This window comes from Chelmon rostratus, chromosome 1 (genome assembly GCF_017976325.1).
Source record: "Chelmon rostratus isolate fCheRos1 chromosome 1, fCheRos1.pri, whole genome shotgun sequence".
Lineage (NCBI taxonomy): Eukaryota > Metazoa > Chordata > Actinopteri > Chaetodontiformes > Chaetodontidae > Chelmon > Chelmon rostratus.
In genome coordinates, this window is record NC_055658.1 from 11380483 (window position 1) to 11396703 (window position 16221).

The following is a 16221-nucleotide window of genomic DNA, read 5'->3' on the forward strand; positions in this document are numbered from 1 at the left end:
GATGTGCCATGTAAAATGTCTACATTGTAGGAATGGAGTTATTACAGCATGCATGAAAAAAAAGTTATTTCCAATCAAACGTATATGATGCTGTATATAATGTAGAGGACAGCTGGCTACATTAGCTGTCCATAAATAAAGTATATCTATCTATCTATCTATCTATCTATCTATCTCTATCTATCTATGTCCAAAGTCAAGGCAGTCCCATTAACTGTGACATAAATGGCAACAGTCTATGCATACTCACTGGTGTTTATGGGAACCTCACCTGTGTGACACTCAAGGAAAATGTAGCCTTGAGGCACACACTTTTAATGAAGTCACCCCTAATGAAATGAACAGTCAGGTTCATGTATGAGGACATAGTTTGGCTTGACCATAAATCTACCTTGGCTAGAAGCAGTGGTAACCACTTACTATCTAATAGACCCATTACAATCCTGAGTTGTGGGATTGATTTGGTAGTAAATGTATTTTGCCTGCCACTACTTTTGGATGCTGATCACTATCACTTTCTTGGCACTGTTGTGGCAAGCCATCCACCCAAGCCATCTGAAATCAAGTGGCTGCATTCTGCTCGTATAGGCTGACAGACTTATGCTCCCACATCAGATTCTTTCTGGCGGAGCAAACAGATTTACTTTAATTTGGTACTTCCTGCAGCTCTAGAGTGTCACTTTGTGATGCCCGCCTCCGACTCCTGTATACGTTACCCACATCAGCTATTCTAGCTCTCTTTCCCTCTTTGTGAAGAGAGTCCACAATACTAGCCCACAGGACCAAGAAGGCTACAGATGTAATTGTATTAAAAGGATTTGATAAATGGATCTGACAAACAAGTGGAAATTGGTTTTTGATATTATATTAATACTGACCTTCAGGTTTAAGGCCCCAGATTTATTTATTTATTTTTTCATTTTGGCTATAAAGTATGGTACAGTTTAGCATCCCTCTTCCTTACAAAAATGTTTTCAATAAACCTCGGATGCTCTTCCTGTCACTCATACACCTGCCACCAATGTACTGCACACAAAGATGAACAATTCCCGTTACCAGTTGCATATTATAGTATTGTGGTAAATACAAAATATATTCATGAATGCCTTTCCTCTTTCTTTTTATGGAATTATACACTCAGTGGCCCCTTTATAAGGAACTTTAAAACTAAAGGTATTGATGTTCATTTTTGATTAACATAGACATGTATTAATTAAACTACAGGGCTATTATTGAGGTTGTACTTTTCAGTGTTGTTGAAATGGACTGCATTAAATGAGAAGTGTTTATGATATCAGCAGCCTTAAGCAGATTCTAGTGCTGAGCGGGGTCATTTAAGATTGACTGACCAAAATGATTTTGATGTGGTGTGAAATATGACTTTGGATGTCAAAGTCTGAGGAAGGCATACAGACATGGTAAATATAGTATGCTCATGGTACAATAACCAAAGGTACAATGTGTTTTCATGCTGTTCATGTATATTTCTGTATTTTTATACATTTAAGTTGTCACATTTAAGATAAATGATCATTACAATGGTTAGTAACAGCACTATTCTGCTTTGATGAATATTTTCAGAAAGTATTTATTTCAGTGATTTGGTGCCAAGTTGTAGGTATGTATTGACTTCTAGCTATATTACAGTTTTAACTGTTAGTGCAGAAGTCTTTTTAATAATCTTCCTTTAAACATAAACAACATAATATTTACGTGTGGCTTATTTTTTACAAGCAATGTTATTGTTTGTGGCAGTTTGCTAGAGTGATGTCAGTCAGTCCCCACTGAATAAAACCACCTCCTCTATTTTTATTTCAGATGTCCCACATTGCTGTGACTTCAGCCTCTTTCTCTCTGTCCCTGGAGAACCGTCCTGTAATCAGTTAACTTGCTATGCTCGGGACAACATTTTAAAGTTTTTTTTTTTATTTCTGGTTCATAACCGCTTTAGCAGAGCACAACACTGTGGTGCACTGTCTGGGAACCTTGGAGGCATTCTCCTGAGACTCCGTTAGAAGTCAAGCTACCTTAGCTGCGAAGTTAGCCAGATAAGGTGCCTCATTTTTCTCTTTGATTTATGACTGTTTTTGTTTCGCAGGGAATGGGATGATGAATTTGTTTTTCCTCGTTTTTAATGCTCTCTCCCCTGCTCGGTTTCTTTTTGTCTTTCTGAGATGATAGCCCTCAGTTGAATATTGCTGTACTTCTTTTGCATCTGTTGATGGTGAGGTGTGATGACAGTATGCCTGTGATCTCACAGTGAGCACTGATTACTGTTTATTGCATTGTAGAAATATTGAAAGTAGTTTACAGCATCTCATTTCCATCTTTGGAGACTGACCAATAGCATGGGATAATTTTCCAAAAAGTCATTCCGTAATTTTAGATAAATGTTCACATAAGACTTAAGACTGTAAATAGCCAGATTTAGCATATGACTGCTGCTACCTGAATCATATATCTATACACTGTACATCACTGTCTTAATAGTGAGGGGGAAATAGTACCTTCATTCCAGAGCTCATTTTTCAGCAATTTGCTTTGTTCAGGTGTTGCGTTCATTGATGATAGTTTAGGGAAAATGGAGCCAATTAAAGCTTTTCTGGGAAGATCAAGAATGGCATCATCTTCCTAGGCCAATGCCTATCGAAAATTGCAAAGTGTGGATAGGATCAGCACAAACATATGATGTAAGCTGACTTCAACAACTTACAGTTCTTCCCTGGCATGACAAAGGTTTACTGCTCCTAGCAACCATTATGGAACTTCTGTGTCGACTGTAAATGACAATCGATAGACATCAATTAATTCTGACTGGTTATGATATAATAGACATAATTATATGTATTTTGTTTATTTGTTTTAGTAAATAGACCATATTCACTGGGCACAGTACTCCTCAATCAACGATGAGATTTAAAACTAATTGAAACAAATCTGCCATGGTTGCCTCAGTTGCTTCTTGCACCCATAGGCCCATATATTTGTGAAATGTACATACTGCTAATGGAGGAAACGAACCAACCACCCAAACTTTTGCTGCGGTTGTGAATGCCACATGTGTACCGCAAGATCTGTGTGAATATTCAAGCGACCCAGACTGTGCTGAGCTATGGTTCTGTACACATTTATTCTGTGTCCTGTCTGTATGATGCCAAAACAAATTACAATTTTCAAAGTTAGCAGTGAAACATACAGCAAAGATAAGTAGTGGAAAGACTTTTCAGATCATTTTCGCACAACACAGCTCCAAATGCTGAGGACAAGTTTCTGATTTGGGATGTGGGAGGGGTGCCAGATGTTAGGAACTAATGAACCCCAAGGGCTGCCAGAACATGCTAGATTCGCAAACAGAATTTAAAATACTAAGTACTTTAGAGTCTAGACAGACAGTGTGTCAGATACAAACCACTGAATGGTACGAGGATAACGAAACAGTTCACTTTATGTATATAACTACTGTTACTTCTTCTTTGAAAGTTAGCATTAGCATTTATGATTAATATTGTCAATTAGAAAGCTTCTTTTCTTTTTTTACTGTTATTAAATATTGTGCAGTAATTCATATTGCATATTGTTAAGTATAGGTTAGAGCTGCAATGACACTCGAGAGAGTAACTTGCGCATCTAATTCTACGACAGTTGCCATGGTGCAGGTGATTTATGACAATAAATGTGCATGTTGTGTTCAGGGACCACCAGGAAAGACATCCTAGTCTATTATTTTATGTTATTTTGTTTTATTTCACAAAAGTAGTTGCTGTTGAGATATTTTTTGTGTGTTTCTGAGTTGGCTCACCGGCCGGTTTAAATGGTTTCGCAGGCCACACATGGCCCAGAGGCCGGATGCTCCCCACCCCTGTCATAGCTGGTCAATAGATTCATACAGTGTGAGCATAAAAAGTTGCAGGTTTTGGGTGTCGAACAGTCTGCCCGGCTTTTTCTGCCTTATCCCAGCTCTTCTTGACCTTGAACTATGATACAAAGACACACTTCTTAAATACATTATTGCCTCAGCCTAATAGTTCTTGCTCTTAAAGATGAGGTGTTGTGGAAAGCAATTAGACTGTCCCTTTCTGGCCTCTGAGATCATCTACATTTGCCAGGTCTTTTACTGACTTTTGCCACCACTATTCCTTTGCACTTTTCATTCGTGTTTCAAGGCATTTGTCTTCCAGTTTTGTTGCCACAGGCCATGACAGCATGGGACTGTTGGGTTGCTGTGCAATAATTCTTCCTATAGATCAGCTGATTATTTTCCTTTGCTCTCTGTCTCATCTACTGATGATCAAAACTAGCATGCAGCTACTACTGGGCTATGCATTTCAATGAAGCTCTTGTCAAGACCCCCGCCTTGCCCACTCTCTGAATGGCCCAGTGAAGTGTTGGGTAAATTGATTTTTTTTTCTCAAACATGAGAGCCCCATTCCTAAGCTGTCTTGGCAGCTGCCTTTCCTGTCGTCATCAGCATGGCATTGCCAGTTTTTGTTAGTCTATGTACTTCATTTTCTTGACCCTGGCACACACATACACACACATAGTCATACACCTTTAAGATGCAGAGGCCTACCCTTCTTCTCTGCCTCTCGTCCTCCTTTCTGTAAGTGAAAGACAGGTCAGAATAAAGTTTTTATAAATATGTAGAATTGAATATAATAATAATATAATAATATAAAATTTAAGCTTTTGGGAGTTTAAATGAACCATTCACTGCTACTATATATGCTTAATGTCAGACCGGGACTGGAATGAGGACTCAGGTGCAGAGTAAAATCGTAACAGACTTTTACTTTACACAAAAAAACAACCAATGACCTCTTCGATGAACGTGAAAGCAATGGCTATGAAATGTATTCTTGATCAATACTTTCTGGACCTGATAGCGGTCAAAACACAATGGGAACAAAACTTAGATTAACACAAAACGCTCTGGAAAGAGGAATCGAGGCTATAAAACTTAGATAACAGCAATCGCTCCTGAAGGAGGAAAAATAACAAACCTGTCAAAATTAACCAACGCAAAAAGTTCACTTATACAGAAATCAAAAATAAACTCCGCTCTTAAATGACGGATGACTATCAGTAATTATCTCAGGAAATGAATGGAACAAAGAAAGCTCTCTAGGAGGATAGTGAATAGGCTACGAGGTATTTACAGAACTAGACCTTGAATCTTAAATAACAAAAAACTCTCTCAGGGAGGACTATGAATTATCTGGGAGGAAAACAGACTACTTACTAGGCGACCTTTGCTGTGGCTGTGGATCTATAGTTGGCACGGGTGAAACGACCTTCGGACAAAAAAACACACTGGCACGAGACAAGGGAGACGCAGACTATTTGAACACATGGAGGGTAATAGGCAACAGGTGGAGACAATAGGTAATCAGGCTGACGCACCGGTGACACATGAGGGAGGGCAAGTGCTCTGAAACGAGAGGAGAGTTAGGTTTACAAAATAAAACAGGAAATGACATGACAAAAACCCAAGACGAGACAAACCTCACCGCGGTGTGACACTTTCAAGAGAAGTTGTTTGTATTTGTTTGTGCAGTGAATGCCCAATACATCATGGTTGCATGCAATGTTTGCATGGTACATTACATACATTACAACTCAATTCCAAAAAAGTTAGGATACTGTGTAAAACATAAGAGAATGTGATAATTTAGTGATCCTTTCTGACATATACTCGATTGAAAGCAGTAGAAAGACAATATCTTTAATGTTTTACCTCATCAGCTTCATCGATTTTAAAAAAAATATAAATTCTGAATTTGATGGCAGCAAATATGTTGGCACAGTGGCAACAAAAGACTGGGGATGTGTGTGCTCCAAAAACATCTGTCTGGAGCATTCACAGCATCCACAGGTAAAATAGAGCTTGAGATGAGTTTCAGCATCCTTGAAAGGCTCAGTCATTCACAAGCAAGGAATGGGCAAGGTTCACCATTTTATGAAACATATGATTGTTTGAAGGCTAATACTAGATGGGAACACTTCATCAAACCATTGTAGTCTTGTGTGAGAAGTGAGGTTGTGTGATGGGGTGGGGTTAACCACTTTGTGATTACTACTTTTTAATTACTATTATTATTACTATTACATGGGCTTGGAAAAACTTTAAGGCTTTGTCAGCAAACACAGTTTTTAAATGACTGCATTCTGTTTAGATGGTGAGATGTTAGATGGTTACGTGTGTAATGTTCACTACTGTGCACTGTAAATCACCACACCGGTTATCCTTATTGAGTTATCGGATGTTAAATCCTCAAAGCTAGCAAAGTTAGGTAACTAAATGTTTACTTAAGCTAAAGCTTCTATACATGACATTTTGAACATTAATATAGGAGCAAATAACTATTTGCTCTATAAAGATATAGTGGAATGATGGCATCCTGAGCAGAGACTTTGGTCACATGCTCAAAACTCGTTGCAATTGGCTCTTCTCTTATTTTTGTTTTGTTTGCCGTTCTGGCTGCACGGAGCAAATAGTCAGCTTGTCCTATGCGCATGTTTGACTGCGGGATCATTTGTGTTTGTTCGCCCCAAGACCAGAGTACTTAAATGTACATTAACCATAAGTTAGCGAGGAACTGCAGGCACCAAGTGTATGGGTGTCTGTTTGTGTTCGTTTCAGCACCTGACTGCACATGGTTCTCACCAGAGACTCTGGTTCTTTCTGTTATGTCCCTCCAGTCTCTTCTTTTTCCCTTCCCTTTCTGTACATACATAAAGTGGAGGCCAGCACCTCCGTGGCTCACTACTGCAGACAGGTTGAGAAGCGAGAATGGATACATCCACTTTTTAATCCCAACAGTTTAAAAAATAAACTCTGAGCTCTCCTACGGCCGGTGAATTGCTCAGGGTCAGGAGCAGAATCTGGTGTGACTCCGGATGTTTAATCCTTCAGAAGCTCTGGTTCTGCCCCCGTCCCTCTCGTCTAGACCCAGCACTGAGCAGCTTTCTGTTGGCTAGCAGCAGCTCTGTCCCCCTGCTCTTCCCAGGGTAAAGCCGCTTTTACCTTCAAATTTTATGCCATGCACATTCAGATTGGATATTCTTTGAAACTACTACCCTTACACATTTATACAGTACATGTATTGAATTCCTGCACTCAAATCAAACACACCTAAATCATCACTAGAGCGGAAAATGTTAAATCGTAATCACCTGTTCACCTGCATCCAATAAGGTGTGACAAAACTGGAAGTTAAATGAAACAACAACAAAAAAATAACAAAATAAGCAACTACCTTTTGTTAGAGGTCTCCATAGTTTTTAATAAACCAAAACGTGTTTGTTCCTTTTCTTTACTAGAAACAACAATGTAACAACAGACAAATACGCTCATGGACACACATCGACCTACAACCCCCATAACTCCTTATCAAGACATTAAATTCAGACAACAGCTTCCCATTTTATGTTGTCACCTTGAGAATTTCTGTAGATTTGATGCTGGGAGGCATGCAGCTTGTTGATTAGAACTGTACAAAAACTGAATGCTAATGTTCAGAGATGTTATTCAATTTCAATCAGGAGGGAGGTGCAGTCCCTCACAATCTCACTCATGCTGTCGTTGCCTCTGTTTTCTGCATACCTAAAGGTTTCTGCCTAATCTCATAATGTGACATTTGTTTGTCTTTGTGCCCCCTGTTTGGATCAGAGTTAAAACTCCTCTCTTCTTTTAAAGTTGTTACTGCTCTTTGTCCTGTTCCCCATTGTCACTCTTGGGTGAAAACCTTGGATCTGCAGCATGTGAGCAAATGTCAGTAGTTAAAAGGAAAGCTGCTTTTATCTTGATTTCTGTTCTGTTTTGATTGTATCCAAAAAGTGTTCATAAGACAATTGCGTTGTGCTTCTGTTAGGCTATGCACCACTTCCACACGCACACACACACACATATATGTACACACACACACACACACACACACACACACACACCCTTACTCTGTCTGTTCTAAGTGCAGGTTTAACAATCATTGTAATCTGAAAGTGGGAAGGCTAAAGGAGGTCTCTGGTTTATGTACATAAATTGATGCCTTTTTCTGTGTTGTGTTCTCACACAAGACAACCCAGATTAAAAACAAATCATGTCATGTAAATGAAAATGAAAACCGAATGCAATCATTTGCAAACAAAATGTGTTTACCAACAGTGGTTTTATGAAGTGTTCTCGAGCCTGTGTAGGAACATCCTTCATCACCTGTTACCAATGAACCTGTTTACCTGGGAAATGTTCCACACAGGTGTTTTTGGAGCTTTCCACAGCTTTCCCAGTCTTTTGTTGTGCAATTAATGTGCATGTTTCAGAAAGATTATCAAATGGTCGCATTTTGTTTTATTTGTGTTTTACACAGCATCCCAACTTTCTTTTGGAATCAGGGTTGTATTTGAAACCAGATAGAGCTTAGCAGCTCAAGCCAGAATTCATTACAACCTCAAGTGTTCAGGTAGAAGTTTAATGAATGTAAAATAAAGAACAGAAAAATAGAGAGAGAAATAGGAAAACGTTTTTAATTTTTTTTTTTAGTTTTTGTGGTGAAACATTTTCACTATTTTATCTTTAGTAAACTAGACATTAGATTTAAAAAGCAGCCCAATTGCCATTCAATACAAAAAAAGACCTGTTTACTAAACAAACACCAAGATCACTGTTGAATTAACAGTGGTCCTTCTGTTTTTCCAAAACTGCTGCTAATATGTCATTGATACCAGATATTTCGACTAGTACTAATGTAGAGCAGGAATTACTTCATTAGTTTGATTGTCTTTGGAGATGGATTGCCAATTTCAAGGGATGGTTCCTTCATTCAATGGGATGAAATGTGCCCTTTTAAAGGAAAATAAATCCACGTAATATGTTAGCCCTAAGCTTCCGATATTACTCGTTTAATCGCAGGCAACACTCCCTGGAATCCATCAAAGGCACCTTCTCCATAAGATGTGTCTAAAATCAGCTTTCACATAAAGAGCAGCAGGAAAATTCGATCCTCCTATAGCTCATTTGATGGAATAGAGTGAACTTGCTGAACCTCCTTGGGAAGAAAAAAAAATCACAAATGTCACTTGCTTCAAACAAGTATAACTTCCATAAGAATCTAATTCTCTCCCCTGGCCCCAAACTCCGGACTCTGCATTATGATTTTTCCTTTTTTCTAGTTTTCTTTTTTCTCTCAGAAGATCAATACCAGTGTGGCAAGGCCTTTAAGAAGTTTTTTTTCTGTGTTTTTTTATTTTGGTCCTGAAGGTCCTGTATGCATGTCCAAATTTATTCCTTGAAAATATTGTTTTAAACTGAATTCTGTCTGTGAAGTGTGGAGAGATTGGTTTAAATTGATGCCTGTATAAAATCTCATATTCGTCCCGATATCGTCCCTGTTTGGTGTTGCTGTGCAGTACATTTCAGTGACATTTGATCACTAGATTTTTATTTACATTTTTTTGCTTGTTTTGCAGACAGATAGGTCTTATCCCATCAGTTTGAGAGGTTTATGTGTTTGGACTGTATCTGGGAGATTATTATACATATACAGTGAGAAACACAGATTAAGTTAAAACCTGCTCAGGAAAACTAAACACTCATTGTACCACCTACCACCACACCAAATTCTGTTCTCAAATTTAACACTTTAAACTTTTCTTTGCTTACATGACAGTGTAGAATATTTATCAGTTACTTTTCGAAATCCACATGAACCATTCTTCACATAGGCATAAATTAGATCCATCACACAGCACTTAAAGAAAGAACTGAAACAGAGACACTTTCTCTCATTATTTTAGGGCCATTATTTTAATCAAAGTTGCAGGTTATCATATAAAGGATTTTGCATACATGCAAATATATGGTGTTTTAGTTTTTCTTCCCTGGCATGAAATCCTGTGTTTACTCCTGCTGCCTTCTTCCTCATCACAAAACACTGAATTCTACAAGTGTTTTTCTGTCTTAAAGCTTTCCACAGTGGTTCATGAGTATGAAAGTGTTGTTGTCAGTTGTCAGTCTTTCTCTGCTGTGATATTGATTTAATGTTTGTTGTTTCAGTTGGGTGCAGAGCTTCGGTCATGAGGGTCTTGGACTGCTGCTGGACACTTTGGAAAGGTTGCTGCTTAAGAAACGGTAAGGTTATGCTTTCACTCATGTGTATTCCTGTGCAGACTCTTAACCTTTATCTGTCTATCTATTTGTGTAGTATTTACACATTTACAAATTAACAAAAATTGTATTTATGTTTGGCAATGTTAAAGTTAACAGAACCCATTAATGTTCACATTGCTTTCTATCATCAGCACTTGCTTGCATTTTTTTCTGAGTGGTCTTTACACACTTTCCTTCATCTGTATATGAAAATGTACACCAAATTTCAAACATCCTGCATACAGTTTGTGTTCTTCGTGATGTAGAGAATAACTGTTCCTCATTATTCTCTTCTGTCTCTAGGCAAGAGCAGATTGACAAAAAGAACCAACATAAAGTTGTCCAGTGTCTCAAAGCCTTCATGAACAATAAGGTAATGACAATTGATTTTTTTATGAGTAAACCCATTTGATAATATTTCTTAATTTTGGCTGTAAAGTAAGCAGCTGATTTCACTTAATTTAACATAAATTTTACTCTTGTTATCATTGTATATATATTTTTCAACAACTCAGTCAGCAAGGCTCTGATTTTGGAAATCAGTCAAACAACTCACTGATCTGATTCATTGTTTATAATTGCAAATCATTTGTTTCTTTGGGCATAACAGCCAAATTATCTTTATTCAGGAGTGATTTGATCTTTCATTAAACGGGTGGTTGTGGTGATGGGTGTACTACCACAAGAAGACCCCAAAGTCAGAATTTGACTAGCACTACGTTAATGTTATTAGGAAATACATCATGGAATTAATATGTCAATTTTGTCCTCTTACCCGTAGGGAAAAAAATCTCTATGAAATATCTTTCTGTATTTTGAGTTGACTCTGATCTCCAAGGGTAACTCTAATCTTGCCTACATCCACATCTGGTGTTTTCATGCAATTACCAAATAAGGCACTTGGGATTTCAATCACAAAGGGCTTATGACCAGTGGAGGAGAAGCGTCACAACAATATGGAGACAATTAAAGGGAGGTTTGCTAATGTCCTGTTGCAATCTGGATGACACTGGTGTGACACAGTGTCATCCAGTTTGCAACAGGTTGCACAGATCTCAGGTTGCTGGCCGGCAAGAACTCCTCTGGAGTGAGGGTGTTTGATGGCTCAGGAACTGTAAGAGAATGAGTGTGTGAATAAGAGCAAGTGTAAGTCAGGGGAAAAGATGCTGTCGAGAGAGTGAGCGAGTGTGGTAATGCTCTACAGCACAAATTGATGGCCATAAATGGCAGAACAGTGTGTCTATGTCTCTGTGTATTTGCTGCTGAACTTTTTGCCTAATTTGAACTTTTCTTCAGATGCATTGGAAATGCAGCAGGATCATCAAAATAGACATTTACTTACAGATTGTGTTCCTTAGTTGAGTTCCCGGGACTTCATAGCACTTAGGACTGTTTTGTCCAAATAAGCCATAGCACAGTTTAAGCAGTAGACATAAAGGGACACAGTCAGCTGTTCAACACAAATTGAGTGTTGCAGAGAACAAATTAGCTGTACTGTAGAGGCAAAAGAAACAGAATTTTGAAAAGACAGGAAGTAGGGCAGGATAATCAACCAAAAATGTACTGAAACTGACATGCATCTTTCACTATCCTAATTTAAGTCACGTCATTATGTTTGGTAAATGGATTTTCTTCAGACAAGATGTCATTTGTAGTCTACCCCTTAATGCACCTGAAAGTACAATGAATCACTGCCAGTCAGTGTGCAAGTTTTTATTTTATGAAAACATTTTAAAACTCAGTTTTGTTCTCATGTAATTACAGATGTTTGCAATGGCAAGCTAAGATAAGCGACAGAATTTAGCAAAGCCCCAAAACAATATGATCATATTGTTGTAAAAAGATTCCATGTTAGGTCAGTTGACAGTAGTATTGAATAATTTTCCAAGCCTAAGTGCTTGTGCATAAAAATATGATCAGCTCAAGTTACTTTTTTCTACAGTGCTTCAGCTTTTCCTCCTTGTGTGCTGTTGGTCCACAGTAGGTATAGAGAAAAAAAGCATCTTGCCACATGGAGCTAAACCCAGCGGAGACAGATATACAGCCGCACTGGCACAAAGTGTGCTGTAAGGTCTCATGTAATCCTGCGTCTCAACAGGCGCCAGACGCCAGCATTTACCCGTAGGCCTCTCTGTCAGCCCAGACCTTTCCCTGGCTAGAGAGGCATCTTGGGATGGGATGTACCGACAATGCCAAGAAGACAGGTGTTCTCTGCCAGCTGTCAGTGCATCCTTTTTTTCTACTGCCTGACTGCGTCAAGTCACACAGTTGCATAGTTTGAACTGTCTGTCACCAGTGGCGTGATAATGTAATACTTCAAGTTACCACACTGTGAAACTTCCCTTTAAACAACTTAACTACATCAAGAAAACCTATTTCACCAATGTAGATTATACACCAGCCATGTCCAAACTATTCCATAAAGGGCCGTGTGGCTGCAGGTTTTCGTTCCAACCAAGGAGAAGCACACCAGGCTGGACTCATTTAATCAGCTGATCTCACTTTTCAGCTGATAACTAAGGGATCCCTTGATGTTGATTGGTTGGCCTGGTGTGCTCCTCCTTGGTTGGAACGAAAACCTGCAGCCACACGGCCCTTTATGGAATAGTTTGGACATGCCTGTTATACACGTTCGCTAAACTGCATATTTAATGTGCAAATACGAACAAAAGGAGCAATAAATTACAACTGTGCAGACCACAAAAATAATTTGAAAATTAAATCCTATGTACAGTAAGTTTAAGAAAAAATATAGAAATAGCAATGGATTTGGATGTTTGTAATCAGAGAGGAACAGAGGTTATTGCACACAATAACTATACATTTGAGTTGCACAGTCTGATTTGAGTTGTACAGTCTGACAATAACGCTCACATCAAAGAGACAAACACAAAATATCATTCAAGTGCTCAGTAATGCTTGGTGTTTTTGCCAAAAGCATTTTAAAAATTGTTTTCAAGTCACACAATTGCAAGAAAAAAAATCACTATTTGACGGTAAAATAAAAGTCTCTTTCATGGCTCTTCAAAGACTGAATTAATTTTTGATTATTATTTGTACTCAGCACTTAATTTTCTAACAAAGTCAGACATTGATGGATTGAGTGTTTTTGTACAAATTAACCACAAACAATAGATTAACCTGAAATCTCATTGTTTAGCTATAATCACAGCTCTGAATGTTGCTGAAACTGTTGTGTATTGTACAATGCTGTTATCACACAGCAGTATTTTATACCGTTTTTTTTTTTAATTTATTGTAACAATGGTGTTCTTGCAAGATTGTTTTCTCTCTTTGTTGGCTTTAGTATACAGCATATTTTAATACTCACATTGCAGAGTTATTATTCATCAGTTTAATAAATATCTTGCCATTCAATCATCATTTTGGCTTGTCTTCTAAACTTGATTTGGTTTTACTGTCTCACAAGACATTGTATTCTTTTTGTTGCCACTTGGCAGAATTACAGCATATCTGGGTTTGTGTTTTCTTCAGTATGGCTTGGATCGAATCCTGGGGGAAGAGAAAAGTCTTTCACTACTCGCAAGAGCCATTGATCCCACCCAGTCTGCCATGATGACTGACGTGGTGAAGCTCCTGTCAGCCATCTGCATTGTGGGCGAAGAGAACACGTAGGTTCTGGCTTCATTCAGTCTGTCAGCATATCTATATCTTACTGATTGTCTGATGTTGAAAGATGTTTTGATTTTGCATGGTCCATCTGGTAACTGCTCTTTATTAATCATCAGTTAACATCAAAGGGCATGGTAGGGCTTAAAACATAAAACAGGCCTGAAGGCTGAACTGCCACACTGTCTGTGAGTTTGGAGTAAAGGTAGAAAAGGCCTGTGGTACATCTTTTGTGAGTGCCAATGCCACTCTCAAAACAATAGTTTGAAAGATTTAAAATTACTGCAGTGTCAAACTTTCATATTATGAGATATTTTAAGAGCCATTTAAAGAAGTTATGCAATATGTATTTTCAAGTATGATATATAACAGTGTGTCTAGTTGAATAGTCTATATTTAAAATTAATTATTGAGTTCATCATATATTTTAAAATGTCTGTCTTAAACTGTCATCACAATCTTTCTGAAGCTGTGTTTTCAGTAAAGTTGATGAAATCCCCAGGAAAATCCCCTTCTACCTGGGCCAAATTGACAAGAAAGGAACCATAGATACGCTAGAATAGAAGAGAGTTCATGGCCAAAATCTGTTTAAATGAAAGTGTTTCTTCATTTTTTTCCACAATTGTCCTCTCATGCATTTCATGATCTCATTTAGTTTGGAAAAGGTCCTTGAAGCCATCACCACAGCAGGGGAATGGCGAGCCATTGAGAGGTTCAGTCCCATTGTGCAGGGACTGCGAGATCGCTCAGTTCAATTACAAGTAAGTGCAAAGTACATGTACAGCTATTGATGTCTTGTTTCCCTCAGATTTCTCTGAAATGAAATATGGAATGGATTTAGGAAGTTGACCATTTCAACATATCACAACCACGTTGTGCTTAGAGTTTCTTTGTCACTTACACATTGTTTGGCCTGATAAAGTCTTTTTTGTCAAGAAATATGCTTATACTCTTGTTTTAAGGCAGATATTGGTGTTATGTATTGTACATCACAGCTCAATGGCAGCATTGAAGCATCTATAGGATGCTATTATTTATTGAATCTATCCGAATCTGAATGCTCTGTATTTTTGCATTAATCAGTGCCTAGTGTTTTTTTTACTGTTCTTGGAACAGATTGTTTTAAGTGTTGATCTTGGTTTAGTGTCCTAGTTAAGGTGGATTTTAGGGATCAAAGAAACAACTGTGATGAAGCAAGGCAGTTTTTTAACCTGTTAATCTGATTTTACCATTTGCAGTAATGAACATAATCATTGTGTAGTCGTGTTAGTTGCACATTTAAGATAAGGATCTTCCTTTATTGGGCTTTGCAATGTGTAATAACCTTTACTGATGATACTGTTAGAATTGAAGGCACAGAAACATCTGCTAATTAGCTGTAAAATAAGATATATTGTAAGTGCTGAAGAAACAGGAATTATGTCATTGTACAAGAAAACAAAACAATAACAGCTACAAGAAAAACACAACAACATTAAAACTACAGATTTCTCTAACCTATACATAATGAAGCTGTCCCTTTCTCATCGTCTTCCTTAAATCAACGTTAACACACTGTGAATTCAGAATCCTTTCTTATCCACTTTATAGTTTGAATTTTTTTTAGCTGTCCATTCCATATTGCCCATTTCATCATTTTATGCACTCCCTTTACATGTAATCCCTCCCTCTACAGTACATATAATCCCTCTCTTTGTGGACATGATCTTTCAGATGTACCATCTCCCAGGTGCTACATACACTTGAGATATTGCATATGGGCTGTTTTAAGCAGAGACAGCATCGGTTTGTGTCACAATAATGTAATTCATGATTAAAATATGTTGTCTGCATTTTTAATTAGTAGCTGAGGGCTGTGAAGAGAGCGATCATTCACCCAGTACCTACCACACCCACACACACATGATGAGCATAAAACTCATCATGTCATGTACAACCATTTGCTCCTTTGGTTGTTTCATATTGCTCATGCAATGACCAATGCTAAACTTAATTAAAAGATAAGATTTTTTGCCCCTTGTAGTATTGTCAGTAGCATTTGCATTCAATTTGCTCTACCTGCATTTGTCAGGTGCAAGTCTGTGGGTGAGAGGTAAGGAAGCAATAGCAGGGCAACATAATGGGGTAAGGAAAGAGGAATAGAATCTAATGGAAGCTAGAATTTCCTTCATACAGAGGCATTTAATACACAAAACTCATCCGTGGTGATACAAACATAGCCCTTCATACTGGAAAGTTTATTTAGTTGTGTTTTTCTTATTTATTGGTTTATTATTTCCCACTTCCTAATACACAGCACAGTTTCCTTTTAACCCCATGCATTATTAAAGCAGAGATACTGTTATGCTAACCAAGACAATGTGTGGCCAAAGGCTTTCTGTCCTACTTGACTGCATTCATACACAGTCTCCCCTGGCAACCGTTGGCTTAGGGAAAGTGTGCATTTAGAC

General features: G+C 38.0%; 1 protein-coding gene across 5 annotated transcripts in view; it reads left to right on the plus strand.

Annotated features, from left to right (window-relative positions):
• Positions 1-16221, plus strand: part of LOC121609513 (protein diaphanous homolog 3-like) — a 171653-nt gene that overhangs the window by 23985 nt on the left and 131447 nt on the right. For all 5 annotated transcript variants that reach the window (XM_041941199.1, XM_041941508.1, XM_041941274.1 and 2 more), the window contains 4 exons: positions 10049-10123; positions 10445-10514; positions 13637-13773; positions 14427-14532. In XM_041941199.1, coding sequence (XP_041797133.1) covers positions 10049-10123; positions 10445-10514; positions 13637-13773; positions 14427-14532 — 388 coding nt within the window. The remainder of the gene's footprint in view (positions 1-10048; positions 10124-10444; positions 10515-13636; positions 13774-14426; positions 14533-16221) is intronic.